At 40.8% G+C, this 26,618-nt stretch overlaps 1 protein-coding gene across 1 annotated transcript; it reads left to right on the top strand.

Annotated features, from left to right (window-relative positions):
- The first annotated feature begins 383 nt into the window (after positions 1-383).
- On the top strand, positions 384-25,640 carry Hdac2 (histone deacetylase 2). The gene is made up of 14 exons (XM_055616150.1): positions 384-658; positions 10,501-10,613; positions 11,736-11,853; positions 13,354-13,428; positions 13,536-13,674; positions 16,048-16,189; positions 17,334-17,426; positions 17,503-17,611; positions 20,776-20,916; positions 21,182-21,290; positions 21,885-22,015; positions 22,374-22,529; positions 24,560-24,617; positions 25,267-25,640. The coding sequence occupies exons 1-14, from the start codon at positions 607-609 to the stop codon at positions 25,295-25,297; spliced, it is 1,467 nt and encodes a 488-aa protein (XP_055472125.1). The 5' UTR covers positions 384-606; the 3' UTR covers positions 25,298-25,640.
- Positions 25,641-26,618: the final 978 nt, after the last annotated feature.

Here is a 26,618-nt window from a genome sequence, read left to right as displayed (position 1 = left end):
GGGTCCCGGCGGCACGTGGCGGGCTCGGGCCGGCGAGCGTCGCGGCGGTGGGGGAGGGGAGCGGCGTGGGCCCAGGCGGAGGGGTCCAGACTGCCCGGGAGACGTTTGAGCAGCCTCCGAGTGCGCAGGCTCGGCCCAGGCGCAACCAGTGCGCGCAGGTCTGCGGGGGGGAGACCCGCGGGCTGCGCGTCCGGGACTCGGAGCACCGGGGTCAAGGTCCGCCTGCTGGCACCTCGGGTCCGCTCGGGATCCGTGACAACGCGCGGTGCTCCCGCCCCGGTCGGCGACGCCCGCTCTGGGCCCGTCCTTCCTCCGCGCGCAGCCGCGAGCTCCCCCCGCCGGTGCTGCCGCAGTGGTCGCGCCCACCTCCCAGCCCAGCCGCACCGGGGACTCCCCCGCCGAGTGTCGCGCGTCGGCGCCGCTGCCACCCGGCTCTGCGCTCTCGGGTCCTCCCGGCCCCCGCTCCCGTCCCTCTCCGGGCCACCCTTGCTCCCCCCGGCCGCCGCGCCCGCCGTCCCCATCAGCCCCTCTTGTCTGGCCGCCGGGCCGCGGCGGGCGGGAGCAGCCGGAGGAGGAGTCGCAGCCGGGAGGCGGTGGCCCGAGCCCATGGCGTACAGTCAGGGAGGCGGCAAGAAGAAAGTGTGCTACTACTATGACGGTGAGTGGCCCCGGGGGGCCCTGCGGCGGGGCGGACGGGCGGCTCGGGGTGCGTAGGGTGGCCGCCCGCGGGGACACGGACTCGGCCTACCCGAGCGGTCGTGTCCCGAGGACGCCCGCCCTCGCTCGTCTCGGGTCCTCCGCTCGGGCCCGCGCGGGCACGGGAGTGCACTGCCTCGGACCGGCTCCCCCTCCGTCCCTCCCCAGAGAACCCCCGTCGGTACCCCGGGCTTGACTGCACAAAGCCGGCGGCCCGAAGCTCCGCCCCGCGTCCCTGTCCCCTCCCCCGCTTGCAGGGTCCCCCTTCTCGCCCGAGATCTGTCTGCTCTCCGCTGCCAGCCTCACCCCGGACCCCACCGCCCGGGTGGGGCTGCGGAGGAGTTCCTGCTGGCCGGGGGCCAAGTTCGCAGAGCGGCGCCGTCTCGGTCGTGTTTTTGCGTGGACTCCATCCCTCGCCTTTGTTCGCTGGGTTCTGCCAGCGCCACTTTCTCAGGGTTCGGATCGTAGGGCTTCACTTGGTCGGTGGCGATTAAGGGGTTTTGAGTTGGGGATAGGTAGGCCTGTGGGGGAGTAGTAAGAGGAGGGAGGGAAGCCTAGAGTTGTTCCTGCTTGATGGGTCCTGGCATGCCCCTGCGGGAGATTGTTACCACCCACTTCTTTGTTGCTCTTTGTTCGATCTGCAATTAAACCCCACTCTGGGGTTTAGGAGAGAGCTTGGGCATCCTGCTTAGGAAGTCTCTTGCAGTGTGGTGGGGTCCCCGCTGCCGGAAACTTTGAGAAATGGACTAAATATTCCAAACGGGTAGGGCTGAGCTCACAATGCAATGAATGGCACAAGATGATTATAAGGGTTCTCTAATTTGCAGTATGTACGAGCAGCAAATAGTCTCCGAGTTCTGTTGGCTGAGCTGCTTGCTGGTCTCACTAAATGGACATATTTCGCCCGGAAACAACTCTTAATATAAGACACTCAAGATAGTTCTTGAGAAAAGAGTAAGGAAATTTGACAGAACTAGCCTCATTGGCCTGAAAGTCCCAATACGAAGTTGGGAGCTGTTTTCTATATTTGGTGTATTGAAGTCACAGTGTCTTGGAGAGGTAGATTAGCACCCAGAGAACCAGGCTGAATGAAACCGACTCTAACTTGAAAATAGTCGTGTGTTTTCTTGGTTTGACAGGATCATTTAATAATAAAATAGCCACTTCTGTCACTGGCTAGAAAATCAAAAACCTTACAGAAAGCTAGGACAAAATTGAAAAGGCTTTTAAATTGCTTTTCGTTTTTGTTTTTGAGACTATTTTGCCGTGGCTGTTGCGGAACTCACTTGTAGACCAGGCTAGCCTCTAACTCACAGAGATCCACCTTCCTCTGCCGCCCAAGTCCTGGAATTAAAGGCATGTGCCGCCATGGTTTGGCTTAAAAAGCTGTTTAGAGGACTAGATATGTATTGAATAAATTTGTTTGAATCACACCGTCGTGGAGGGCAGAATGGGAGAACACCGTCAGTTTAAGTGTGAATTGCATTGTGAAGTTGGATTCATGGGAAACCCCTGTCCTGTATTCTGATTTATTGGAAAGGGTGTAGCCCTGTAAATTCATGTGAAAAGTTATAATAACAGCCTTTCTAAACTCAATGCTTGCTCTTGTTAGAGGATAGAGCCAAGTTAAACTCCTATGCTCAATCTCTTCAGCTGTCAGCTCTGTTGTCAGTGATGGACTCTAAGCCACTTGTAACTTTCACCAGGCCTGATGTAGAACCAGACATTCTCTGTTCAGCTCTTTGTTCCTGGGTTCATGTGTGCGGTGAGCCTTTGTTGAGGGATGGGATGGGCACTGGTCACAGAGGTGGATGGATGGATGGAGGCATTTTCTAATCATGTGGTTTTTTGAATTATGCCCGCGCAACTGCTCTGCCTAGTTATAAGCAACCAGCTGTGTAACTGATGGTGGAAATCTGCTGGCATGTCGGTCTGTGGTTCTTACTTGACAAGTTTTTAGAGTGGACTGTTTTCATTCTGAATATTTGCATTTGGGAGGAAGCTAACAAATTTGAGATTATTAAATTGATGTCATAATTATGCTAATTAACATGTGATGATAGCGTGCTAGACTACAGAAATTATCTTCATTACCAAAACCCTATTCTTGTTAGTTTATAAAAGCAGCAGTGATTTTTAATTGTCTTTATTAAATTGTGAACAAAGGGTGCAAGTAAAGTAACTTTTGTACAGAAAAGCATAGGACTTTCAGATGCACAGAGGGGTTGGGGGAGGACAGTGGGTGGAGTTGTAATGGGGCTTGAGCCTGAGTTAGCTGGTTTAACTTGATTGGTAGAGGAAGTAGAAGGAACGAAGAAAGGAAAGGAGTGAAGAAGCAAATTCTGTAACCGTGGGCATCCTGTCTTTAGGTTTAATGGGGCTGATACAAGAATTCTACAGAGAAGCTAACTGTTGTCAGATTTATTTTATTGTTATTTAAAATGGTGTTGTCAGTGTCTTTTGCTAGGTAGTTTTGTTGTTATTGTTTTGTTTTGTTTTTTTGTACAGTTGCATGAGTTTTTACTGCTTTACTGTCCACAAAATGGATAATTGGTTTTTTGGTTATAGATGCGTACTAATGAGCTATTGCAGCAGTCTGTGAATACTGATGTTCCTTACACATTTAAATAGCATTTAAATATGCTTGATGATAATCCCCACAGAATTCTCCATCCTTGGCTTCTCTCACATTTCACCCTATCAGAGAGGCTTTCCTTGGTTCTCAATTACCATCTTTTCTTTTTTCAATTTTTTTTTAATTTTATTTTTGTCTGTCACTTCTATGGCCCAAGTTTTTTCTCTTTCTCCTAAGAACAAAAGTTTCATAAGGACAGTTCCTTTCTTTAAGATTTATTATGCATACATTGTTGTGTCTGCATGTACACCTTCATGCCAGAAGAGGGCACCAGATATCACTATAGATGGTTGTGAGCCACCATGTGGTTGCTGGGAATTGAACCCATGACCTTTATTGGAAGGGCAGTCGGTGCTCTTAACCTCTGAGCTATCTCTCCAGCCATAAGGACAGTTTCTAAACTTGGGCTTTGAATTGTTGAAGAAAGGATGTGGGTGTGCTCTGCTTCTTACAGATGAAGGCAGGTGAATACTCGTTCAGACTATCACTTTCCTTCCCACGTTGGTTCTTGTTTTAATGTCTAAGGAAAGACTAGTACCTGGAATCCAAAGCTTTTTTTTGTGCAGAGTTTTGTTCTGCCTCCCAAAAATCTATAAATAATCGTTTGTTTGCTTCTTTCTTTCTTTCTTTCTTTCTTTCTTTCTTTCTTTCTTTCTTTCTTTCTTTCTTCCTTTTCCTTCCTTCCTTCCTTCCTTCCTTCCTTCCTTCCCTCCTTCCTTCCTTTCTTCCTGTCTCTCTTTCATTCTTTCTTTCCTTCCTTTCTGTCTCTCTCTTTCATTCTTTCTTTCCTTCCTTTCTGTCTCTTTCTTTCGTTCATTCGTTTGTTTTGTTTCTCAAGACAGGATTTCTCTGTAACCTTGGCTATCCTGGACTTGCTTTGTAGACCAGACTAGCCTCGAATTTACAGAGATCCCCTGCCTACCTGCCTCTGTCACCACACCTGGCTCAATAATTGTTTCTTTTCCTTAACAAAATTAAATGTTAGCAAGTTCTTCTGAACATTGGAGTTGTAAAGAAGAGCAAAAATTCTTCTGTTAGCAAAATGAAACGTGATGACGTTAGATTGAAGTTCTACTCCAATGATGTTTGTCTAGTCAGTCTCACTTTGTTTTGGTGGTTTGTACTTGGACATGAAATCAGTTTTGGGTTCAGAAACATGACCTGTTTTAAGTCCCTGCTGTATGCCGTATATACAGAGATTACTTACGAAGAAAACGGATGTTTGTAATAGAGTGCGAAAGGGGACCCTTGGTGGAGTGACCAGACAGTCATCTCAAGGAAGAAAACACACCAATCTTTAAAAAGTCCTCCCTGAGACACTGCAAAGCCCAAGTCCTTGGAATGTGTCATACCAAAGAGAAAGGAGAGCCAGGGAAGACACAGGGAGCAAGGGATGCTGGGCTTGGCCACAGAGGGCCAGGCACAGCCAACTGGGTAGAAAGAGATCTTGACTTATTTAGGGAGTGTCCTGAAGTGTTTCAAGTGGAGGCCACTCTCTTAAGAGAATTGGTGAGTAGAATGTAGGTAAGGAAACAAGCACCAAATACATATTTGTCTATATACTATGAAATAGTTGTTTTTTAGATAGAAAGGGTACATTTGAGAGTGGCTTATAGAAAAAAAATGAACTTAGTGATGGTGTGGGTGGAGTTAGAGCTGGGGAATGGTCATTCCTGGAGTGAGTATGAGGTGAGCCTGAGACTGTACATTGAGACTGTATAGACCAATCAAGGGCTGTGTGTTGGCCATTATGTATTTGAGATCTTTATTTAGATCAAATGAAAATAACGTAGAAAAGTTACCTAAAAGCCAGAGAGGAAAAGTAGCTAGTGAATTTGTATTTCTCAGCTGATAAGTGGTAAGTCATTGAGTGCTGAAGGAGATGGTATGGAGAGACACAGCACCCAGGAATTGTTGCTGAGAAATAGGATAGAGCCATCACCTCTGGAATACTTGGACACCTAGGTTAGTGCCTGCCTGCCTGCCTGCCTGCCTGGCCCGTGGCAGGCTCTTGACTTGTTAGATCGATGAGGGAAGTAAGGAAACTGAGATTTTAAAGGGGTTTGGAGAAAGTGGGCTTAGGGAAGGAACAAAATGGAGGAACACAGTATTGTGGAGACCCAGACTCAGAATGTGTCAAAGAATGGGCTAGCGGTGTTAAAACCTTCTGCAGAACCACTGTATGGTAGACAAAAACAGCATATAGTAGTCATTTTATTCTTGTTTTTTGACAGTTTATCTACGTACAGGGTGAAAGTACATTTCACAGTTCTGAAATTCACAATGATCTGAAAATTATGAGTTTTTTGTTCACTCATTTGGAATCAAAGGCTTATCCTGAATTAATATCATTCCAGTTCATTACCTTTATTCCATTTACTATGATAGTTGCATATTTTTGCTTCAGAAGTACATTTGATTATAGACGGTTGCCCCAATTTTAATACATTACATATTTTTATCTTGAATTTTTCTGTATGCTCTTGATTGGTAAACATTGAACAAAAATGAAATACATCTAAAATGCTCAAATTATGTAACTGACAAAGACCATGGGTACATGAAATTGAGAAAAGAAGGGGGCGGCTAGATGGCTCAGGAGTGGCTGCTCTTTCAGGGGACCTGGGTCTGATTCCCAGCACACAGATGGTCTGTAACTCCAGTCCCAGGGGATCTAGTGCCTTCTGCCCTCCGTGGGCACCTCGCACAGACATAGATACTGGCAAAACAACCCAATACACATTAAAGAAAAATTTTGAAGGATCAGTTCAAAAAACATTTTCTTAAGAAAGGAGCAGGTCTTTATTGAGAAGTAGTTGTCTACAGAATAGCCATATGTAGAACTCATGCAGAGCAGGAAGTATTAGCAATGGTTGTTCTCCCTCCTCTACTCCTCCAAGAATCACCCGCCCTCAGAGAGCGCTGGTGCTATAGTGTTCACTGCCACACCCACAAAATGCTTCTTTTTGTTTCTTTTTGAGACTATAATATTGATTACATCTTTTCTTCTCTTTCTTCCCTCCAAACCCTCCTGTATAGCCTTTCACTTGCTCTCTTCTAAATTCATGACCTCTGTTTTCTTGAATTCTTTATGTATATATATACACGTATAATTATATTCATATATATTGTATAATCCTAAGTATAGAAATACAGCCTGTTCAGCCTGTATAATGTTACTTGTATGTTGTCAGGGATGACCATGTGGTATTAGAGAACCAGTTGGTTTGCCCTTCCCTGGGGAAGACTATTTGTCCTGCTCTCATGACTTAGTTGCCTGCATTTCTTTGTCTAGGCTTTGTCAGGAGGCCTCACCTCCTGAGTGTTCCTTCATCTACATTAGCATGCCTATTGATGTTCTTGTTCAGGGCGTTTGTAGCCAATTATGTTGGTGACATTTCTAGAAGACGCAGACTCAATTCTTCTAGCTCTTAAAATCTTTGCGCTCTGTCTTCTCCAGTGATCCCTGAGTCACAGGTGCAGGGTTTGTGTTGTTGATGTATCAGTTGGTGCTGGGCTACACAATTCTGCATTCCAGTTGGTTGTGGTTGTCTGTAATGGTCTGTGCTACAAAAAGAAGTTTTCTTGATGCGGGATGAGGACTACACCTGTGTATAAGGACAAATGTAGATAGAGATAGATAGATAGATAGATAGATAGATAGATAGATAGATAGATAGATAGATAGATAGATAGATAGATAGATAGTAGATAGAGATAGATAGATAGATAGATAGATAGATAGAATGTAGATAGAGATAGATAGATAGATAGATAGATAGATAGATAGATAGATAGATAGACAGATCGATCGATAGATAGATAGATAGATAGACAGACAGATAGAATGTAGATAGAGATAGGTAGGTAGGTAGGTAGATAGATAGATAGATAGATAGATAGATAGATAGATAGATTAGAATGTAGATAGCAATTATGCTGGTTTAGTAAAATAGCAATTGTAATTCTATTCCAATATCCATGGCTTCAGTAGAACTAGGGAGTTGGCTAGGTTTCTAGTACCAGGTGTGATTTCTCTCGCTGAATAGGTCTTAAGTCTAACTAGTAAACTCATGGTTACAGCAAATTTATGAATGCCACTACAGCACATTTATGGTGCGATGGTGGCGGCTACTGTGATTCGTGGGTGTCATAGCTGGGTGAGACTTTTGGTTGCTTCTCTCCTGGAAGCTTACACAATTCCTTTTAGTAACGTGAAGGATCAAGGATCAGGTAGTCTCAAGAAGGAGGAGGCTTTCCGGTCAGGTCCAGCTCAGGAGTCTCTCCATCTGAAGTGCAGGGTGTCTTCAGCGTTAGGCAGTTTTCTTCCACCTCTAGAGGGCAACCAAGCTTAGTAGCCTGCAGGGTGTCTTCAGCGTTAGGCAGTTTTCTTCCACCTCTAGAGGGCAACCAAGCTTAGTAGCCTGTAAGGTGTTTGGGGAGTTTCTTGGAGAAGACCCTGACCAACAACTCAAAAGAGGATTTCTCAAGCCTGGTGTTGGTTTGTTGTTGTTGTTGTTTATGGATAATGGCTCTTGGAGGGAGCGTGTGTGTATTTATACACTGACTTGTGTGTATTATAGGTATTTTAGGACAGTAGTATGATTGCTTTTGATTCCTTGAGACATCCTTACTGCCGCTTTATCCTCCTCCCTTGTCCTGTACTTATCTCCTTCCTCCTCCCTAGTTAGAAGCCCTACTTCCATATTGCCCTACATTCCCTCTCCTTCCCTCCTCCATCCCCACCTGCTCTGCCCTTCTGTGCTAAAGAATTAAACCAAAGGCTGTACACGCTAGAGAAATGTTCCACCACTGACTTTGGAGAGATTTTGAAAAAAAAAAAAAAAATCATCATCTGTGGCTTGGCTGTCCTTTGAATGTATCTTTTAGGCTAAGTGAATATTCTTAGTAAGAATAAGGGCATCAAAATAATGGCAAGTTTGTTGAAAGGTGTATATATTAGTATATATCTGAGGCCCTCGTAGTTACAAGTTAATTACTTTCATAAATTAGGAAGGTCATTTACTTTGTTGATATTCTTTAAAGTAACAAAGGCCATGCTTTGATTAAAAGCATTTATTTATCCCATATTCTCCTCTCATTAGCCTTGGCCCTGCTGTTACTTCCTTGTGACTCTTCCATTGCTCTGCCAGTGACAGTACAAAAGAATATTTACTGCCTGTGATCTGTCCTTCCTGGATCTGAATGTAACTCCTATCTGCTAGTAGTGTGACTAGCTACCTTACTTAACATGCTTGTATAGGGTGCTTCTCCATGATTATAAAATGTTAGCATGCCCTAGAGTTGAAAAGATAAAAACTAACACTAAGTACTAGATAAATGTTCTTGCTGTCGCTTTGTATTTTTTCCAAACACTAAAACTTAAAGTTGGCTGGGTAGGGAGAACATCTGGAAGGACCTTGGGTAGGGGAAGAATATGATCAAAATATATTTAAATTAAAATTGCTTTAAATTTTTTTTTCTACAAAGGTTAACGGGATATATTGTTTCTTGGCGCTGCTGTTTTCATTCACCTTTGAAAAGCTGGCTAGCATTCTAAGTGGCCCTGTATTTGTAAATCATCTTCAGAATTTAGCTTGTGTTAAATAAACTGGAGGTACTACACCTTACAACTAGAAGACATACTATGTAAACATGAATGTTCAGCTGGGTCTGATGACAAAAGCCAGTGGACTCTGAAGGATCATCAATTCAGTGGCTACCTGAGCTATATAAGGAGAACTTTGTCTCAAGTGGGGGAAAAGCAAATGTTTCTTGGGGTATTGTCAAGCAGAAAATACAAAACTTTCTACATTTTTTTTTCTACTGTACAAATGAAAAGGTATTATTGGGGAAGATTCTGAAAGGGAGGTGTTTGTTTTTGAGAGAGGGTCTTGCGGATGTAGCTCTGGCTTTTGTGGAATTCTGTAAGTAGATCAGGCTGGCCTTGATCTTACAGAGATTCCCCTTTTTCTGCTTCCCCAACTCTTTCTGTTTCCCTAAGTACTAAACTAAAGATGTGCACTACCACTCAAAGTTTAAGCTTTGTCATTTTAAGGGCAGGTATATGGGATTTGGCACCTAGCATTTATTGTATAAATCTGTGCTGAAATGGTAATATTTGCAGACTGTTAAAATCAGCTCTGCTTTCCTAACACATTTTTGAGTGTTTTATTTAAACAGCAGTGGTAATACTGATTTCTCATGCTTGATAAGGCTGTTGTAAAAAGTATCTCTTATAGTGCTGGAGAGATAGCTCAGGAGTTAAGAGCACTTGCAGCTCTTGTAGAAGTCCCAGGTTTTGTTCTCAGCACCCACAAAGCAGCTTTCAGCCGTATGTAACTACGGTTGCGGGAGATCTGACTCCTACTGACCGCCACAGACACCAAGTGTATTATGTGGTCTGCTGATGTACATGCAGCCAAGCACTGGGACACACAAAGTAAAAATAGTGTCTTTGCCTTAACAGTAATACATAGTTTTTCAAAGCTTGTTGACAAGCTTTTCCTTGTCAGCATTTTATGATAAGTAGTAAAACCTTGCCTAAAAGTATTTTGTTGCTAAAGATCAGATTTTGGCATTATTTTAAATGTTGTTTTAAGACATTGGCATCTAAGATATTTTAATAGACGAACCACAACTATTTAGTCCTGAGAAATGAAGACAAGACTGTCATTATTACCCTGAAAAAATGCCTTGAGTCTCCTCTTATTGACACTGAACTTCTAAACACTCTCATAACACCAGTTCAACTCTTAAGAGATTTCTGCACCGTGCCAGTAAGTGAGGCAAGAAACAATACTAGGTGAAAAAATTAGATCATACCCCAGACTACAAGAATACATTTTATGTATTTAAATTTAAAAAATAACAAAACCCTGCTAAAAAATGAGTTTCATTTTAAAAAACCAAAGTGGTAAAATTAGAGAACTAAAAGTCTGAAAAACTTTCTCCTTTTACAGAGAAAGTGCGTCTTCAGCATGTATAAATCTGCATGGTATATTAGATCTCTGATGTAATTTGAATATCAGAAGGTAATCTGATTTTTAACAACTCTTTAAATGATAAATCTTTTAATATCAAACATACAGACAGGGACACTCACAGATGGGCAGACATACACAGACACACGTGTCTGCATTGTTTAATGAGCATCTTTTCTCTTTTAGGTGATATTGGAAATTATTATTATGGCCAGGGTCATCCCATGAAGCCTCATAGAATCCGGATGACTCATAATTTGCTGCTAAATTATGGCTTATACCGAAAAATGGAAATATATGTAAGTACTCCTCTGGCCCTGCTTTTTAAGCTAGTATTTGCAAGCTCTTCGTATGCAGCTGTCGGCTATGCATGTAGTAAATGAAAAGATGTGGAAGAAGGCAGATTTTTTGGTTTAATTCATCAGAGAAAGCGTAAGGTATAGGAGTAATTGTCCCGTCCCTCTTTAGTCATTTGAAACACCTCTGGTCTTAGCCTGTGTTTCTGAAGAATAGCTTTGTCCAACATACCAAATATTTATGTGGCAATGCTGTTGAATTGCCTGTGCTGTTAAAAAAAAATTGACTTGGAGTTGGTCAGGGAACTTAATAGGACAAGGGTGCTTGCCACCACGCCTGGTGACCTGTGTGCATTCCTCAGCATTCCCATGGTGAAAATAGAGACCAAATTCCCTCAGGTTGTCTTCTGTTCCTTATGGGCACAGTGACACACACATCTCCAGAAATAAGTAAATACAGTGTGGTTTTTAAAGAGAAAAGAACTGGCCTGGACTATTGCAAGAGTTTGGGGAAAATTGATCTTACAAATATTTATGTGGTTATCCTATATATCAAATACTGATGATAGCCAGTTCAGTAAACAGTAGTATAAGGTACACAGCCACCTTAAGAGTCTGCATAAAAAGGGCAGTGGTGTATATAAAATGTATAAAGTAGGATAATGCTTAACTACTGAAGAGAAGAGGGCTTAAAACAGTTAATAGGGCTAGGAAGTGTTATATGAATTTCCAGATAAAGATGTTTTAGAGAAGTGGGAGGCTTGGGGAAGAAGTCTGTCATAAGTGAAATTGAGCTTTTCAGAACAAAAACTGGAATAAAAGAAGCCCAAGGAGGACCTTAAGCTGATGTTCTCAGAAAACATTGATGCAAATCAGTGGGTAGAGCGCAGCAAGGGTGTGATGGGAAAGAGTCTGAACATGTGATCAATCTGCTAAACAAGAGTGGCCTCAGCCATAGAGGGGCGTACTGCTGTCCGGAGTGGATGAGTTTGGATTAGCTTTGTAGTCCGCGTTACTCAGGTGGATCTAGTTCATTTGAAGATGCTGACTGGGAACTGTACATACCATTTGATGGTTCTGAATTAACAACTAAAAATTCCAACATCCTGCCATTTTTCTTTTCAGAGGCCTCATAAAGCCACTGCTGAAGAAATGACAAAATACCACAGTGATGAGTATATCAAATTTCTGCGATCAATAAGACCAGATAACATGTCTGAGTACAGTAAGCAGATGCAGAGATGTACGTTGTAAATAACGTATTTTACTAGTGGTGAATTAAATGAGTCATTTCAAGGCTTATATGTAGAGTTGCCTGAATAGGTATTTTTAGTAGTTTAAAATATTAATGTAATTATTAATTCAGGTCATTGGACCAATCTTAATTTTACATTAGAAAAAACACCTATATGAATGCTGGTTTGGTCTTTTACTTTCATTTTCCTCCCATGATACCTTTGGGATTGTCAGGTAGATCACTTTCTTTTACAAAGGAAAAGCTTATTTTATTTTATTTATTTATTTTTTTTTAAGATTTTTGTAACTGTAATAGACCTGGAGCTTGCTAATGCAGACCAGGCTGGCCTTGAACTTGAGAGAGAGATCCAGCTGCTTCTGCCTCCCGTATTAACACTGCTGCGGTTTTTGTCTTATTTGCATGCATCAGTTACATTGCCCTGTGATGTGAAGACTGTTTCCCCTTGTTGGGATGTCAGTGAAGTGTTTTGTATATTTTGAATATATCCTAACATGTTTCCATCTATAGGTGAAAGTATTCTTTTAATGACAAATACTGGTAATGAATTAAATATTACCGCAATTTCTAAAACATGCGGAATGCTATCCTTTGAAGCTTAATGCTGGAGCCCATTTCCTCAGTGAGAGGTAGACTTCAATGATGACAATAAGAATTTCCCAAGTTCATAGAACTTCATTTTTCGTCATGTTTCTCTACTATAGATTAGCCCATTTGATTGATTTAAGGCTGTAAAAGGACAGATAATATTCATCTACAGAGTTGTTGTTTTTTGTTTTGTTTTGTTTAATTTGGGATTTTCACAGTGAATTGTGTGTGGCCCTTGGAGAAAAGACAGGATTTGTCTAAAACCTTTATAATGCTGACTCATATTAAAGCATGATATTTGAGTAACCAAAAGCTAAAACTGATTCTTTATAGTCCCTGTAATTTGTAGATTTGTAGAATATTTGTCCTCTTCTGGAAGAGGCTGTCATTTGGGGCGTTACGAGTACCTCAAAACGGATTATACACATCTTCTACAGCGTCTTCTTTTATGTCTTTGTTCTGTGAAATTGTTTAAGTCTTAGCATCCTCTAAAATCAATTTTAGCCACAGGAGGAAAAATCTGTTAATATTTCCTTGATACTAAGAAACGCTTCAAAGTTAGGGGTCTTGTGTGTGAGTGAGGAGTTAGAAAGCTACTTAATTTTAAAACTCTGATACCAGATTTATGTTTATTTTTCTGTCAATAGGCTTTTGATTTTTGTAGTTGTTGGTGGTTGGTTGGGTAGAGATACTTCGCACATTTTTATCCTCATAAGATTTTGTAATGGAATTCCACACATAGCAGTTTAATTATATTGAGTTATATCTTACAGTTACAAATATTATATTACTACCATGAAAGGTATGCCCTATGATTGCCCAAAACAAACATATTTGTAATAAAAAAAAAGCCTATAATGATTTACATGGGTTGACCTTAATGAAATTTGTTTTCCACAGTTAATGTTGGGGAAGATTGTCCGGTATTTGATGGGCTCTTTGAGTTTTGTCAGCTCTCAACCGGTGGCTCGGTTGGTAAGTACCCTGAGCAGTCAGGTTCAAACGTGATCTTAGAGCTTTTCTCTAAAGCAGAAGTCGAATGGCACTAAAGCTTTGTTTTATTTTGCTTTGTCGCTCCTTAGCTGGGGCTGTGAAGTTAAACCGGCAACAAACTGACATGGCTGTCAACTGGGCTGGAGGGTTACATCATGCCAAGAAGTCAGAAGCATCAGGATTCTGCTATGTTAACGATATCGTGCTTGCCATCCTCGAATTACTAAAGTAAGCTAATTCAAACTGCCGCTCCCTGTGATCAGATCTCTTAATTGATATAAAATGGATTTTAAGGAATATCAAGATCATACTAAATAGATGCTCAGTCTCCCGCGGAAATGAAGTACCTGTGGCTCTGCAGAGAGCAAGAAGTGAGCACAGGTGTCCAAGCTGGCCGGAAGTGCTCGTTGTGAATTTGGGCTTGCATTAGTTTGATTAATAAAAGTGGCCGCTAGGCCTAGAGTGTGAATGCTGACGCTGACCTGAAGGCAAAACTTTGAAACCTGTGTTAAAGGAGTGTCTCTACCCTCTTAGTGAGCCTGGCTGACCACAGCTCCGTCGTCCAATAACTGTGTTCCCTACTTAGAGATACACACGTATGCCTGAGTGTTGAAGTTTTGGAATTCATCTTTAACTGCTATTTGAGAGAGCAGGAAGGGATATAGAATTTGGAGATTTATACAGTTAGATTATTTTCCACTGTTGGCTGTAATATTTTAGGTGATTGTATCTCTGATTTTTCTGAATTTGTTATTTGTAGACTTAGCGTTCTGGCTCCACATGTACCGTCCAGCGGTTAAAATGTGGTACTGACAGCTTAAATAAGTAGCAACTGAAAGTCGTCGGCATAGCATGTCTTTGACTCACCAAAACCAACAAATACTTAAATCATCTTTAATTGGCTTGATTAACTCTGAACAGTTTGCTGTTCTTTGTCTTTTGAAGCTCAGTCTTGAGTAAGCTCGATTGGCCTGTACTTTACTTCACCTGGAAAACGGAACATGATTTCATTGGTTTGGGAAGCAGCTTTCCTTGCTCCTCTAGCACATTGGCCACTTGAAAACTTCATGATTCTTTTTTTAAACTTTGAAGAAATTCTGCTATGATGAAGCCCACCATTTGCAATTTTCATAGGTTGTTCTCAGTGTTGCTTCTGTGTTTTGAGAGCATGATGAGTGTCTGGTTTGATTTAGGCTTACATTGTATTAGCACAGCTATGACATCTTTGGATAATAAATAAACAATGGTTTTAGTCAGCTGCCGTGACAAGGCAGTCATTTTACAGCTGTAAACCATGAATTAATTTTGTTTTTAGATTTTATTTTTTTGTGTATTGACATTTTGCCTGCATGTATGTCTGCACCATGTATGTGCAGTGGCTGTGGAGGCCAGAAGAGGGCAGTAGGTCACCAGGAACTGGAGTTAAGAGATGGTTTTGAGCCAACATGTGGGTGCTGGGAATTTTACCCCAATCTTCTGGAAGATCAGCCAGTGCCCTTAACCACTAGGCTGACTTTCCAGCATCCAGGGGTTATATACATATACGCGTATATATACGTGTGTGTGTGTGTGTGTGTGTGTGTGTGTGTGTACACACAGTTTTCTCCTTTTGGCATTTGGCATACGTAAGGAACTAATGCTGTGTCCTTCTATGGTGGAGTGACTCCAAAAGTGCACTTAAGTTGTTGCTGTGACTGATTTGTAGTGTACAGAGCATCAGTGGAGTGAAGTGATCTCTCACAATCACAGGACAAAGGATGCCATAGAGAACGTGTAAATAAATAAATGTCATGTTGCTGTAAACAGTTTTTATGGACATGGACATTTGACTGTCACATAACTTCCATATGTTATAAGATATTCTTGGTTTGATTTTATTTTTGAACCATTGAAAACTGGGACAGTGGTGGCATACCTATTTCTAGCTCTTCAGAGGCAGGTAGGTTTTTGAGATAAGGCTGTTTAAAAGAATAAAAAATACTAACAGGACTAGTTAGGCCACAGTTGCCCCCGGGTTATTTTATAATGCTGAATTTTTCTTTTTTTTTATTGATTTATTTTTATTTATGAGCATTGGTCTTTTGCCTCCGTGTATATCTGTGAGTGTGTAGGATACCCTGGAATTGCAGTTACAGACAGTTGTAAACTGCCATGTAGTTGCTGGGAATTGAAGCCGCCAGTGTTGCCAACCAGTGAGCCATCTATCTCCTGGCCTGCCTCCACCTTTTGGGTTTTGGTTTTTCTGTATAGTCCTGGCTGTCCTAGAATTTGCTCTGGAGACCAGGCCAGGTCTGCCTGCCTGTGTCTCCCAAGGGCTAGGATTAAAAGCCGGCACCACCAAGCTGAGCAGTGTTGAAATTTTCTAATGCAGTAATTGGCATAAATGAGTTATGAATATATATAGAAATATATGGCTGTTTTTAAAGTGTACAGAAGAGGGTGTAGGCCTCAGAGTACTAGATTGTCTTGGTTGCTCAAAGGAGACTGGATGTTCTGGGGTCAGGATGCCCTTAGGATGACTGTGGGATAAGAATGCTTGAACATTCTTCCTAAGATCAAGAACCAGTTTCTACATTCTGCTGACTTTTGCTTTTCTTTCAGGTATCATCAGAGAGTCTTGTATATTGACATAGACATCCATCATGGTGATGGTGTTGAAGAAGCCTTTTATACAACAGATCGCGTGATGACTGTTTCATTCCATAAATACGGGGAATACTTTCCTGGAACCGGAGACTTGAGGGTAAATTGTCTTATTCATTTTGTGAGTGTTTTTGTGGTGGGACTGAGGCATCTGGAATTGTGTTATCAGCTGTTTCTTAATGTAGATCTGTGGTCTTGCCTTACTTTGATTATTCATTTCGTTTGTGTATTTGTGGTGAGACCAAGGCATCTGGCATTTCTTGATGGAGATATGGCCTCACCTTAGTTGAGCAATTGTTTGGATCATTATTCACTGTTATGATTTCCAGATTGTATGTCAGCTGAATGGTCCTTGGTGTTCAGTTTTGATTACTCTGTTATGTAGGAATGAGGTGTTTCAAAAGGTCTCAACTCAGCTAGGCATAGTACTTCCTTATGAACCTTAAAAGGTTTGGTGGTCTCTCCAGGCACTACAAGTTGTCCGTGGGTAGCAGGGGCTGGTCTCATAGTGGGAATGGACAGTGCTATGGATGTGGGCTACAGGATATCACACAGTCTTGAGGTGGTGGTGGGTTGGGAGAGTCCAAGCAGGGTCTTTTTTCAGGATCAAGGGCATAGCCTACCACATGGTCCCAGGGTGTGTTGGTAGGTTGTGTGGAAGACTGATTTTGGGGTCCCTACCTGGGGTTGTGTTCACAGGACTGCATGTGGTTCCAAAGTGGTGTGATGGGTGTGGTGGCTTCAATGCAGTTGGAGGTGCTGGCCCTGGGGATTCCTGCCTGTGGGTCTGGGTCATAGCTCTCCCCTCAGTTCAAGAACGATGAAGTTAGTAGGGTCTGCCTTTACATCCTGTAAAATTGTCCCATGCCTCATCAAACTGGGGTTTATAAGAAGTTTTATTTTGTGTGCTTGGGAGGGGCATAAATGTGCCATGTTAAAGGATAACTTGCAAATGCCATGTGGGGAGATCCTGAGCATCAGACTCGGGATCTGACTCAGTGGGCTTTGCCTGTTGGGTCATTTCACCAGCAGACTATAAGACTTGTGTTCTATTTGTGTTAACTGTATATCACTTTTAAAAATTGCCTTAGAGCTTAAAAAGTACTTCTACAGATATTGGAACATGCGCTTGCTTATTTTGTATTTCCTTTTCCAAAATTGTGTGTTATGTTTTTTGATCATTTCAAAACATGTAAGGCTTTTTCTTAAAAAATAATCTCTTAAAATCCATTTCTGTGCTTCAGGATATTGGTGCTGGAAAAGGAAAATACTATGCTGTCAATTTTCCCATGAGAGATGGTATAGATGATGAATCATATGGACAGATTTTTAAACCTGTAAGTACTGCTTTCAGAAACAGAACAGATTTTGTAAAATATCCTTATATACTAATGTGTTGTCTTCTGTGGCTAGATAATCTCTAAAGTGATGGAGATGTACCAGCCTAGCGCTGTGGTGCTGCAGTGTGGCGCAGACTCCCTGTCTGGAGACAGGCTCGGTTGCTTCAATCTAACTGTCAAGGGTAAGCATTCCAAGGCTAATCAAGTTCATCCATAAATAGTTTCTCTCCTTCCCAAGAACTTCCCATAAACGTTCTCATGGTTGAGGGCTGTAGACACGATTAAAAACACTTGTTCCTTTTGCAGAGGACTGGCCTGGGTTTGATTTCCAGCCAGTTACAAATGTAACTCCAGGGGATCTAGTACCCTCTTCTGATTTATACCACCAGACATGCATGTTGCATACAACATAAACATTTAAAATATATATATTAATTTCTCATTGTTATATTTTGCTGGCCAATTTGATGTCAAGCTGTGTACTTCTATACTTGTATTTTTAGTGGATTTTAACTGTTTTTTTGTTTTGTTTTGTTTTTTGGGGGTATGAGGCTGACTAGGTAATCTTGTTCCCCATAAGTCTTTTCTGGGTTGCTATATTTATCCATGAATAGTTAGTTTGTTGCCGTGCCAACTAGGACAGGAGTTGTCTGTGTTTTTTTCAGTCCTGTCAGGCTTTTTTTCAGAAAACCCATACCTGGTTGTCTGATGGAATCGTTTGCTGTCACAGAAGATGAGGATTCGGCTTGCCTCACTTTATTCTAGCATGCACGCTCCTTTATCATATCCTGGCCCATAAGATTTTGGGTTGGGTGTTCATTTCTTAACATCACCAGTGTTTTTTGTCTTAGCAGTCTTCTCTACTTGCACGACTCACTTTCTTTTTTTAATTTCTTGCTTGCTTAGTTTTCTCTTTGCTCATAACTAAACTGAATTTCTAAATATATTCTGCTCAGCTTTTGCAGGGTCTGTGTCACTTTCTGATCTTCTGATCTTCTCCTTCTTGGACTAAGTGTCCTCATGAGTCTAATGGGACATAGTGCTTTCTGCTTCTTTTTTATTATGTTTGCCCTCCATTTCCTTCTCAGTTGCTACCTAACAGATGGCGGACACATTCTTATGTATCTTCATCAGTGGTGCTGCCCTAATTGTTAAGTCCTTATGAAGTGCTAAAGTCAAAATGCTAAGTAAAAGTCTTAAGTCACCTTTATGGAATGAACTTCTAGAGTATTAGAATGAATCATAGTGGAGTGTCCAGCACATGCTTTTAAACCCAACATTGGGACAGCAGAGGCAAGGGCAAGTGGCGTCTAGCCAGGTCTATATAGCAAGCTTCACGCCAGCCAAGGCTTTATAGTGAGACCCTGTCTCAAAATATAAAATAAGTCTATTTAAAGAATAAACCTTCATAAGTTAATAAAGGTAATGTTTGGATCATTACCTTTGACTTAGCATGCACATGGCATGTATTACTTTCTTTTTTTTACATTGTGTGTAGTCTTTTTCTGTGTGAACCTTCAGGTGACAAGTTGACTTCTTGGTTTGAATTCTCGTATAGAACTTTTACAATAACTAAACGTAGACATTAGCAGCTACTTAGGATTGTTCCTTGCAGACCAACCTTAGGACTGTGCTTACACTGTTAACCTGCTTTGTATTGAATTGTGCGACACAAAATTAGTTACTCACTTCCCTGTAGGTCAGCATTCACCTAACGGCACCTTCATGTTGTCGACCCAAATGTATTAATAACCGTCTACTGTTTGAAAGCGGATATGAATTTCCCGAAGTGGTCAGTCTGAAATTCCCTTCCTTTTAGATGCTAGGCACCTTTACTCTAAAATGAGCGATAACTGGTTCTAGAGTACACTGTCAGTATTCCTTCTGTAACTGAAAGTCTGTCTGTATTTAAAAGTAGCAACTTTCATTATAAACTGCATTGGGCTCTACAGTACATCTGTATTGTATTTCAGCAAGCAGAAGTTCATTTGTGTAAAGCATATAAGACTATTTGCAATTCCCTTTTCTGACTTAGACTACGATTCTGCGAGTGGTTTCAGCTACATTTCTCTCAGACCTAATGAAGTCGGGCAGCCAACTGCTGCCCAGCTCGCCCCTCCTTAATTATGTTCTTGTGTTCTTTTCTGTGCTTCCTTTTACAGGTTCTAGCCCTCATTTTACAAAATCCCTTTGTAATAGTTTTTGCCTGCTGTGGGGTGGTAGAAAGGAGGATGCTCGTTTTGCCTGCTCTCTTTCCTTGTAGTCTGTAAACTAGCTTCCGTCCTTACAAATGCCCGTATGGTCTTCTCCAAGAAACACTTGTTCTGGTAGATGTCTGGTTGACAATTACATGAAGAAAACAGTTAATTAAATACTATAAATAAAGTCTTCTTAGGTAATTGGGATTTTTTTTCCTTTGTGCCATTTTGTTATTTTTAAAAGTTGCAAAAACAAACAACAGTATGAAAAAGAAAAATCACACACTGAAATTGACCAGCCACAGAAACTAAATGACTTCTATGCATATATTAGCCATCATCTCAGTAAAGGGTAAAAGTCACTGCATTGGAATTTTTTTTTTTTTTTAATTAAGGCTAAAACCCATAAAAAGAAAGCATGGGGGAAAAATACATAGATGATTTTCTGTTGTCATCATTGAAGGATTTTCTTTCTTCTGAATTATGTACTTGAATGATAATGGCACTAGAAGTTACTGGTAACTCATAACTTATTTCTAGATTAGGTTTGTAATCTTAAGTAAGTTAAAAAAATTATCCCAGCAACCACATGGTGGCTCACAACCATTTATGATGACACCCGGTGTTCTCTTCTGGTGTACAGGTGTAAATGCAGACAGAATAGTATATGCATAATAAATAAATCCTTAAAAAAGCTATCCATAATACCAGCACATAACGACAATCTGGTCAAATTTTACGAAATAGCCTTCCATAGTTAAGCCACATATATCTGGGGAAGAAACAAAATTTAGGATTTGTATAGTGTTTCATTGATATGATTTTTCTCTGCCTTACGTGATCTCACATGCATGTCTTCTATGTCAGTAAAATACATGAGTGCTTATTTGGCTACTAATACAATAAGTTATTTGTTGGATACAGTCCTCGTCCTCATCCTCTGCCCCACGGTGGGTTGGCCTGCTTTTGTCGTCTAGACTAGCCTCCTCTGATCCACCCACCTCACCTTGCTGGCATGTGCCACTTCTGGCTGTCTAAAAACCCTATTTTGGTTGAGTAAAATTGTTTGTATTTATAATTTTTAAGGTCCAATTTTAAGTTTCTACAAAATACATATTTTGTTGTTACCCAACTCTTCTTTGTCTTAGGTCATGCTAAATGTGTAGAAGTTGTAAAAACTTTTAACTTGCCATTGCTGATGCTTGGTGGAGGTGGCTACACAATCCGAAACGTTGCTCGGTGTTGGACGTACGAGACGGCAGTTGCGCTTGACTGTGAGATCCCCAATGGTAGGTGCTTAAGTTGTAGTATCTGCCAGAACATCCAGTCTGTAGAAATAGGTGAGTGTGAGAGTCTGCCGCCACACCCTGGAGTGTGTGATCTCATCTAATGAGAAGATGGGTAGATTGCAAATATGTGAGAGTGCATTCCTGGTGTATTCGCTTTCAAGCTTTCCTCAGGAAATAGTCCTCTACTTAGATCTATACTATGTTTGTGAGCTTATATGGAAACTAAGCTTTCAATGGTTAACTTGCTTTTCATTGTTTTTAATAGAGTTGCCATATAATGATTACTTTGAGTATTTTGGACCAGACTTCAAACTGCATATTAGTCCTTCAAACATGACGAACCAGAATACTCCAGAATATATGGAAAAGATAAAGTAAGAAATAATTTCATCTTAATGAAATTTTAGGAGGCTATAAAAGGTCAAATAAAGGAAGTTATGTTAGCTGCATGCATCAGATATTTCCTTTGTTTAAATAAAAGGATTTGAAATCTTAAGAATACAGATGTTTTTGCTGTACCATATTAACACAAATATACAACCTTTGTAAATAGAAACATTTTTATTAGTTCAAGTGCATTTTAAATTGCCAAGGGCACTAAATTTTACACTTTCTTGCTTTCCATTAAAGTAGGTGCTTTGTTTGCATTATCTGAAGCGTCTTATTAAAGCTCTGTCTCTGTAGAATGCAGAAACACTCGTTTGTATGGGTTATGTTCTCTCTCCCATAGATTAGTTGTATGGCCTTGGACAGGTGCATTTGTTTCCTCATCATCAAACGGGGCGTGAAAATAGTACATAGCTCTTGTGCAGTGGGTTCACATAGCTAATATATGCAAAGAATTGGTGCTTAAATGCTGCTTTGTTTAGTGCTTAACTAAATGAAAGATGATTTTTGTTTAATGTTTCTCCTGTGCATAATAGTAACTTTATATTAAGTGAATTTTTCTGATAAATTGTGTCATTTAGACAGCGTTTATTTGAAAATCTCCGCATGTTACCACATGCACCTGGTGTTCAGATGCAAGCTATTCCAGAAGATGCTGTACACGAAGACAGTGGGGATGAGGACGGAGAAGACCCGGACAAGAGAATTTCTAGTAAGGAAGCCCTTGATATGTATTTTGGCATTTTTCTGATGTATCAAAATAAGACTTAAATTGAAGGCGCACAGAGTATGTTTCCCAGCAGGTGTTGTGATGATCCTTGTCTCCATTTCTACTATGTGTAGATTTAGCTTCCTCATGTCTCAGAGCCTGAATTAATATCACCAGTTTCATTTTGTATGACTATGCAGATATAGCTGTGTCCAGAAAGTAGGCACTTGATGTATTGGAAAAGTATTCCATTTGTTCGGTGGGCAGAGTTGAATGTGCTAACTACTTATATATGTAGATTAATTAATGATTAACGAACCTGTGGCTGTTATCAAGTTTATTAAAATCTTTTGTGTATCAGTTCGAGCATCAGACAAGCGGATAGCTTGCGATGAAGAATTTTCAGATTCTGAGGATGAAGGTGAAGGAGGGCGTAGAAATGTTGCCGATCATAAGAAGGGAGCAAAGAAAGCTAGGATTGAAGAAGACAAGAAGGAGGCAGAGGACAAAAAGACAGGTCAGTTTATGTTTTGGTGACTATTTCATTGTTTCTGCCCAAGAGCTGCACTGTAGCTTTTAGGAGATCCAGCAGTCACACAGGGTGGGTACGATCAGTAGGTAGCTTCTCCTTTGCTTGTTCAGGGCTTTCAAAATTGGTTTAAGGTTTTTTGAAGTGTTTGTGCTCACATTTTCTTTGTGATATAGAAACTTTATTTCCTTTTAATAACATAGACAAAAATAGTAGACATGACATGTCGGAGAATAGATGCGTTTGCAGAACGCTGATGGCGGAGTAGTGCAAACATTGGGCGTGGAGCAGAACTGCATCATGTCTACTGTAGCTCAGATGGCCTTGAACTCACAGGGGTCCTCCTGTCTTGTCCTTCTTCTGTACACTGGGATTAGAACATGGCAATCCATCTAGTTCACAGCTAAAATTCTGAGATAATTTTAAATGTTTTAAAGTTGACTTAATAAAGAAGAAGTTAAGCTCCATAATTCTTTAAAAAGGTGCTTTAAACATGAAGCCTCTCCAGGAACTAAAGGAAGTAAAACTGAGGAAAGGTAGGGTGGGCCTTAGCAGCTGGGCAGCAGTAGTTTCTAATGTCATAATGTGTTCAGAAAGGTATGCCATTTTAGCACCTCTTCCATGTTTGATTGTGCTGGACTATGTAGGGGTAAGGATGGGAGATGGTCTCTTCAACATGCTTCCTCATACTAACAATGACAAGGATGCCAGTTTTAGTTGGGGTGTTAATCATGGAGGCAGGCCTCACTCCGTAGGCCTGCATACTTTGATTATGCAGTGTGCTGGCTTTGGACTCAAGCCATTTTCCTTCCTCAGACTCCTGAGTGCTGGGTTACAGAAATATGCCACCACAGCCAACTCAGTTTCTTTCATTTTAAAATACCTTCTGCATTTTCTCTTTCTTCCAAGTAGGAAAGTGTCTCTTACTATTAGACAAAATTAATGCTCTTTTAGACTAAATAAATAAATAAATAAATAAAAAAATCTGTATGTCAAAACCTAAAGAATAAGAACCACCACCCCTTTGGCGCTATCAATAAAAGTTTAGTTAGCCAAAATTAGCCAAAAACTGAAATGTAGCAAAATTGTCATTGTCGGCACATATGTTTGTCAGAACAATGACATCAGTGCAAGTTCTGTGTTACCCAAGAATGCTGATCTTCCTGCACCTCATCGGAGGCCACTGCATCATATCTTTATTTTATATAGTGAAAATTCTCTGTACAACTGTGACAGGAAACTTTTATTACTATATTAACTTAGGAACTTTAGTTTAGTGGTAGTTGAAACTTTTAAGGACAGAGCAATGGGATTTAACTATTGTGGACCATCAGGGTGGCTCAGCAGATAAAGGTGCTTGCTGCCAAGCCTGATACCATGTGATCCCCAGGATCTACATGCCAGCAGAAGACAGCTCATTTCTGCTAGTTGTCTTCTGACGTCCTTGTGGATGCCATGCCAAGTAAGCCCTGTGTACACACTCTCTGAATGAATGAATGAATGAATGAATGAATGAATGAATGAATGTTAAAAAAGAAAAGGAGAAAATACAGAAAACAGAATGATTTAGCTTCTTCTTGCTTTTAGGATCACTTGTTCTTTGTACAGCACAAACATGTCATCTTCAGCGCCTTCTGTCTCACCACTGCCGCCTTGACCCAAAGTCTGTTAAGCTACTCTTGGGAAGATACTCTTCCCTTTTTCCTGAGTGTGTTCATACTTTGGGACCATTTCAGTGTCCTTCCCTCCAACAGCTCCTGACCGTGCTACACTTCTCTGTACTCTGAAGTTCTTCCCAGTACCTGTTATGATGCTTTTGAACCAAAAACTAAAAAGGGTGGGAGCACATCATCACGTGGACAGTGAGCTCTGACATCAGAGCTCAGAATCGAACATGACATTTCTAGTGATGGAATTCCTGTGTAGTGAAATTGCATAGCACACCGTTTTTATTGTAAGATAAAATATATACGTTTTATATTTCAGAATAGGTTTTAATCTTTTTCTTTTGTCTTTAGATGTTAAGGAAGAAGACAAATCCAAGGACAATAGTGGTGAAAAAACAGATACCAAAGGGTGAGTGATGCTTCTTATCTCTCTACATGTGTTTGGGGCGGGGCAAGGCGTGGGGAAGCCATGTATACTCTAGAAATAGTAAGTTAAACCTAAAGGCATTGTACTGTAAGAGATGTTCTGGGTGTGGCCCATATGTCCTACACTGTTCATATATGAGATCATTGTTTTCTTGATGCTCAGATTTCTGTGCTTGGAATATTTTGGTGTTGGGAGACACGCTAGTTTAAGAAACATTGGGTTAAGTGAAAGCGTGTTTGAGAATTTTATTATCAGAATGCATGTGTGTAGGTGAAAAGGCTTGATTCTGTAACCTGAGCATACTGGAGAGGCTCAGACTGGAGGATTGCCATTAACTTCAATCCAGACTGAGCTACATAGTGAGTTTTAAAATGTCAGTCTGGGCTCAAGAGTGAGCTTCTGTGTCAAAAGCTTAACTACGCATGCTTGGCCACACACAGTTGTGTCCCTCTTTGCAAGGATAGCTTGGAATGCTTAGTTGTAAAACCACTGGAAGATTTCAGGTTTTCCATGGCTCAAAACCAACACTGAAATTACTTGGTGTGAATCTGCAAGACTTGATCAGTAGCTAGGTCAGTGCTCTTAAACTGAGACTGCTATTTTTAATAATTCACTGTACCTCTTTCAACAGAGCCAAATCAGAACAACTCAGCAACCCCTGAATTTGACTCCCCAACTTTAGGAACCTCTGGAAAATTGAGACGATACTGGGAAGAGAAACCTTTGCTGTTTGAGGACTGGCTTCATTTTATACTGTTTTGGCATGGACTGTATTTATTTTCAAAATGGCTTGTTTTTGTTTTTCTTGGCAAGTTTTATTGTGAGTTTTTCTAATTATGAAGCAAAATTTTCTTTTTTTTTTTCCACCATGCTTTATGTGATTGTATTTAAATTGATGTGTTATTATGTCCAAAACAGGATCTATTAAAAAAGCAATTGGCCTTTCTGAGCTGATTTTTCCATCTTTTGTAATTATCTTTATTAAAAAATTGTACTTGGATTGTCTTCTGTCTGTTCATTATGAAGGCTTGTTTCCGAGTCTGTAGGACTGGAATATACCAAAGGTCATTTCAGTGTGAGACACCATCACTTGATCTCCACAGTGCTTACTGGCTCTAACAGTATTTCTTACTGCTGTAGGAGTAGCACCGTGTTACTTTCTATAGCTTAGACAATGCCAATAAGCCTGGGATTTCATAAATTATCTCCAAAACTCATAAGCTGTACAGCTGGAATGAAGGAATCCTCTTTAAACTGAACCAAACACTCAAAACTTAGAAACAAAAATTGAGAATTGAAGAAGCCTGTAATTCCACAAGGCAATTGTATATGTCTTTGCCAAAAGGCCTCTTAAGAGTCTCTCTCTGTCTCACACACACACCGTTCAGCATGTACACTCTCTGGCCTTCACAGTGTTGTAGCCATTGCTACATGCTAAATGCATTTAGTCCAGCTTCAAAAGTGCCTGAGTCTGTCACAGTCTGAACAATGTTTAAAAGTTCAAAATCTCTTCTAAGATTCATGCAATATCTTTTTTTCCATGTAATGTTACTTGTAAAATAAGCAAATCATTCACTTCTAATATATAATGGCCTGGGATCTATGTTATCTTTCCAAAATGAAGGAAAGGCAGAATAGTGAGGACCAAATACTGGACCAAAGTAAGACCAAAAACCAGCTGGGCAAACTTCCAAATTTGTATCTCTGTCGGATATCAAAATGTTCTTCAGATCTCTTAACTCCTGTAAGCTTTCTTGACTGCAACCCACTTCTTTCTCTTGGGCTGGTTCCACTACCAGCTAGCAGCTTTTCTTGACTGTTATCTCTCATCTCTTAAGGTCTCCAATGCAGTCCAGATTTTACCATCACAGCTTCACACAGTTGCCTCTCTGGGTCTCCATGCAGGGACACCTCTACCAAACACCTGGCTTTGACAGCTTTCCTTAGTCACAGAGGGAGATTGCATAACCTCTTCTATCCTTG

Source organism: Psammomys obesus, unplaced genomic scaffold, assembly GCF_907164565.1.
Source record: "Psammomys obesus unplaced genomic scaffold, mPsaObe1.curated_primary_1811, whole genome shotgun sequence".
Lineage (NCBI taxonomy): Eukaryota > Metazoa > Chordata > Mammalia > Rodentia > Muridae > Psammomys > Psammomys obesus.
The sequence above is the reverse complement of the archived record's forward strand: the minus strand, read 5'-3'. Positions and strand labels throughout refer to the sequence as shown.

What these genes read in the sequence shown, in the direction of transcription:
- Hdac2 (XM_055616150.1), top strand. Translation starts at nt 607, where the DNA reads ATGGCGTACAGTCAGGGAGGCGGCAAGAAGAAAGTGTGCTACTACTAT. An exon ending in GCCATCCTCGAATTACTAAA is followed by an intron (nt 13,675 to 16,047) that starts GTAAGCTAATTC and finishes CTTTTCTTTCAG; the next exon opens with GTATCATCAGAGAGTCTTGT. An exon ending in CCCGGACAAGAGAATTTCTA is followed by an intron (nt 22,016 to 22,373) that starts GTAAGGAAGCCC and finishes TTTGTGTATCAG; the next exon opens with TTCGAGCATCAGACAAGCGG.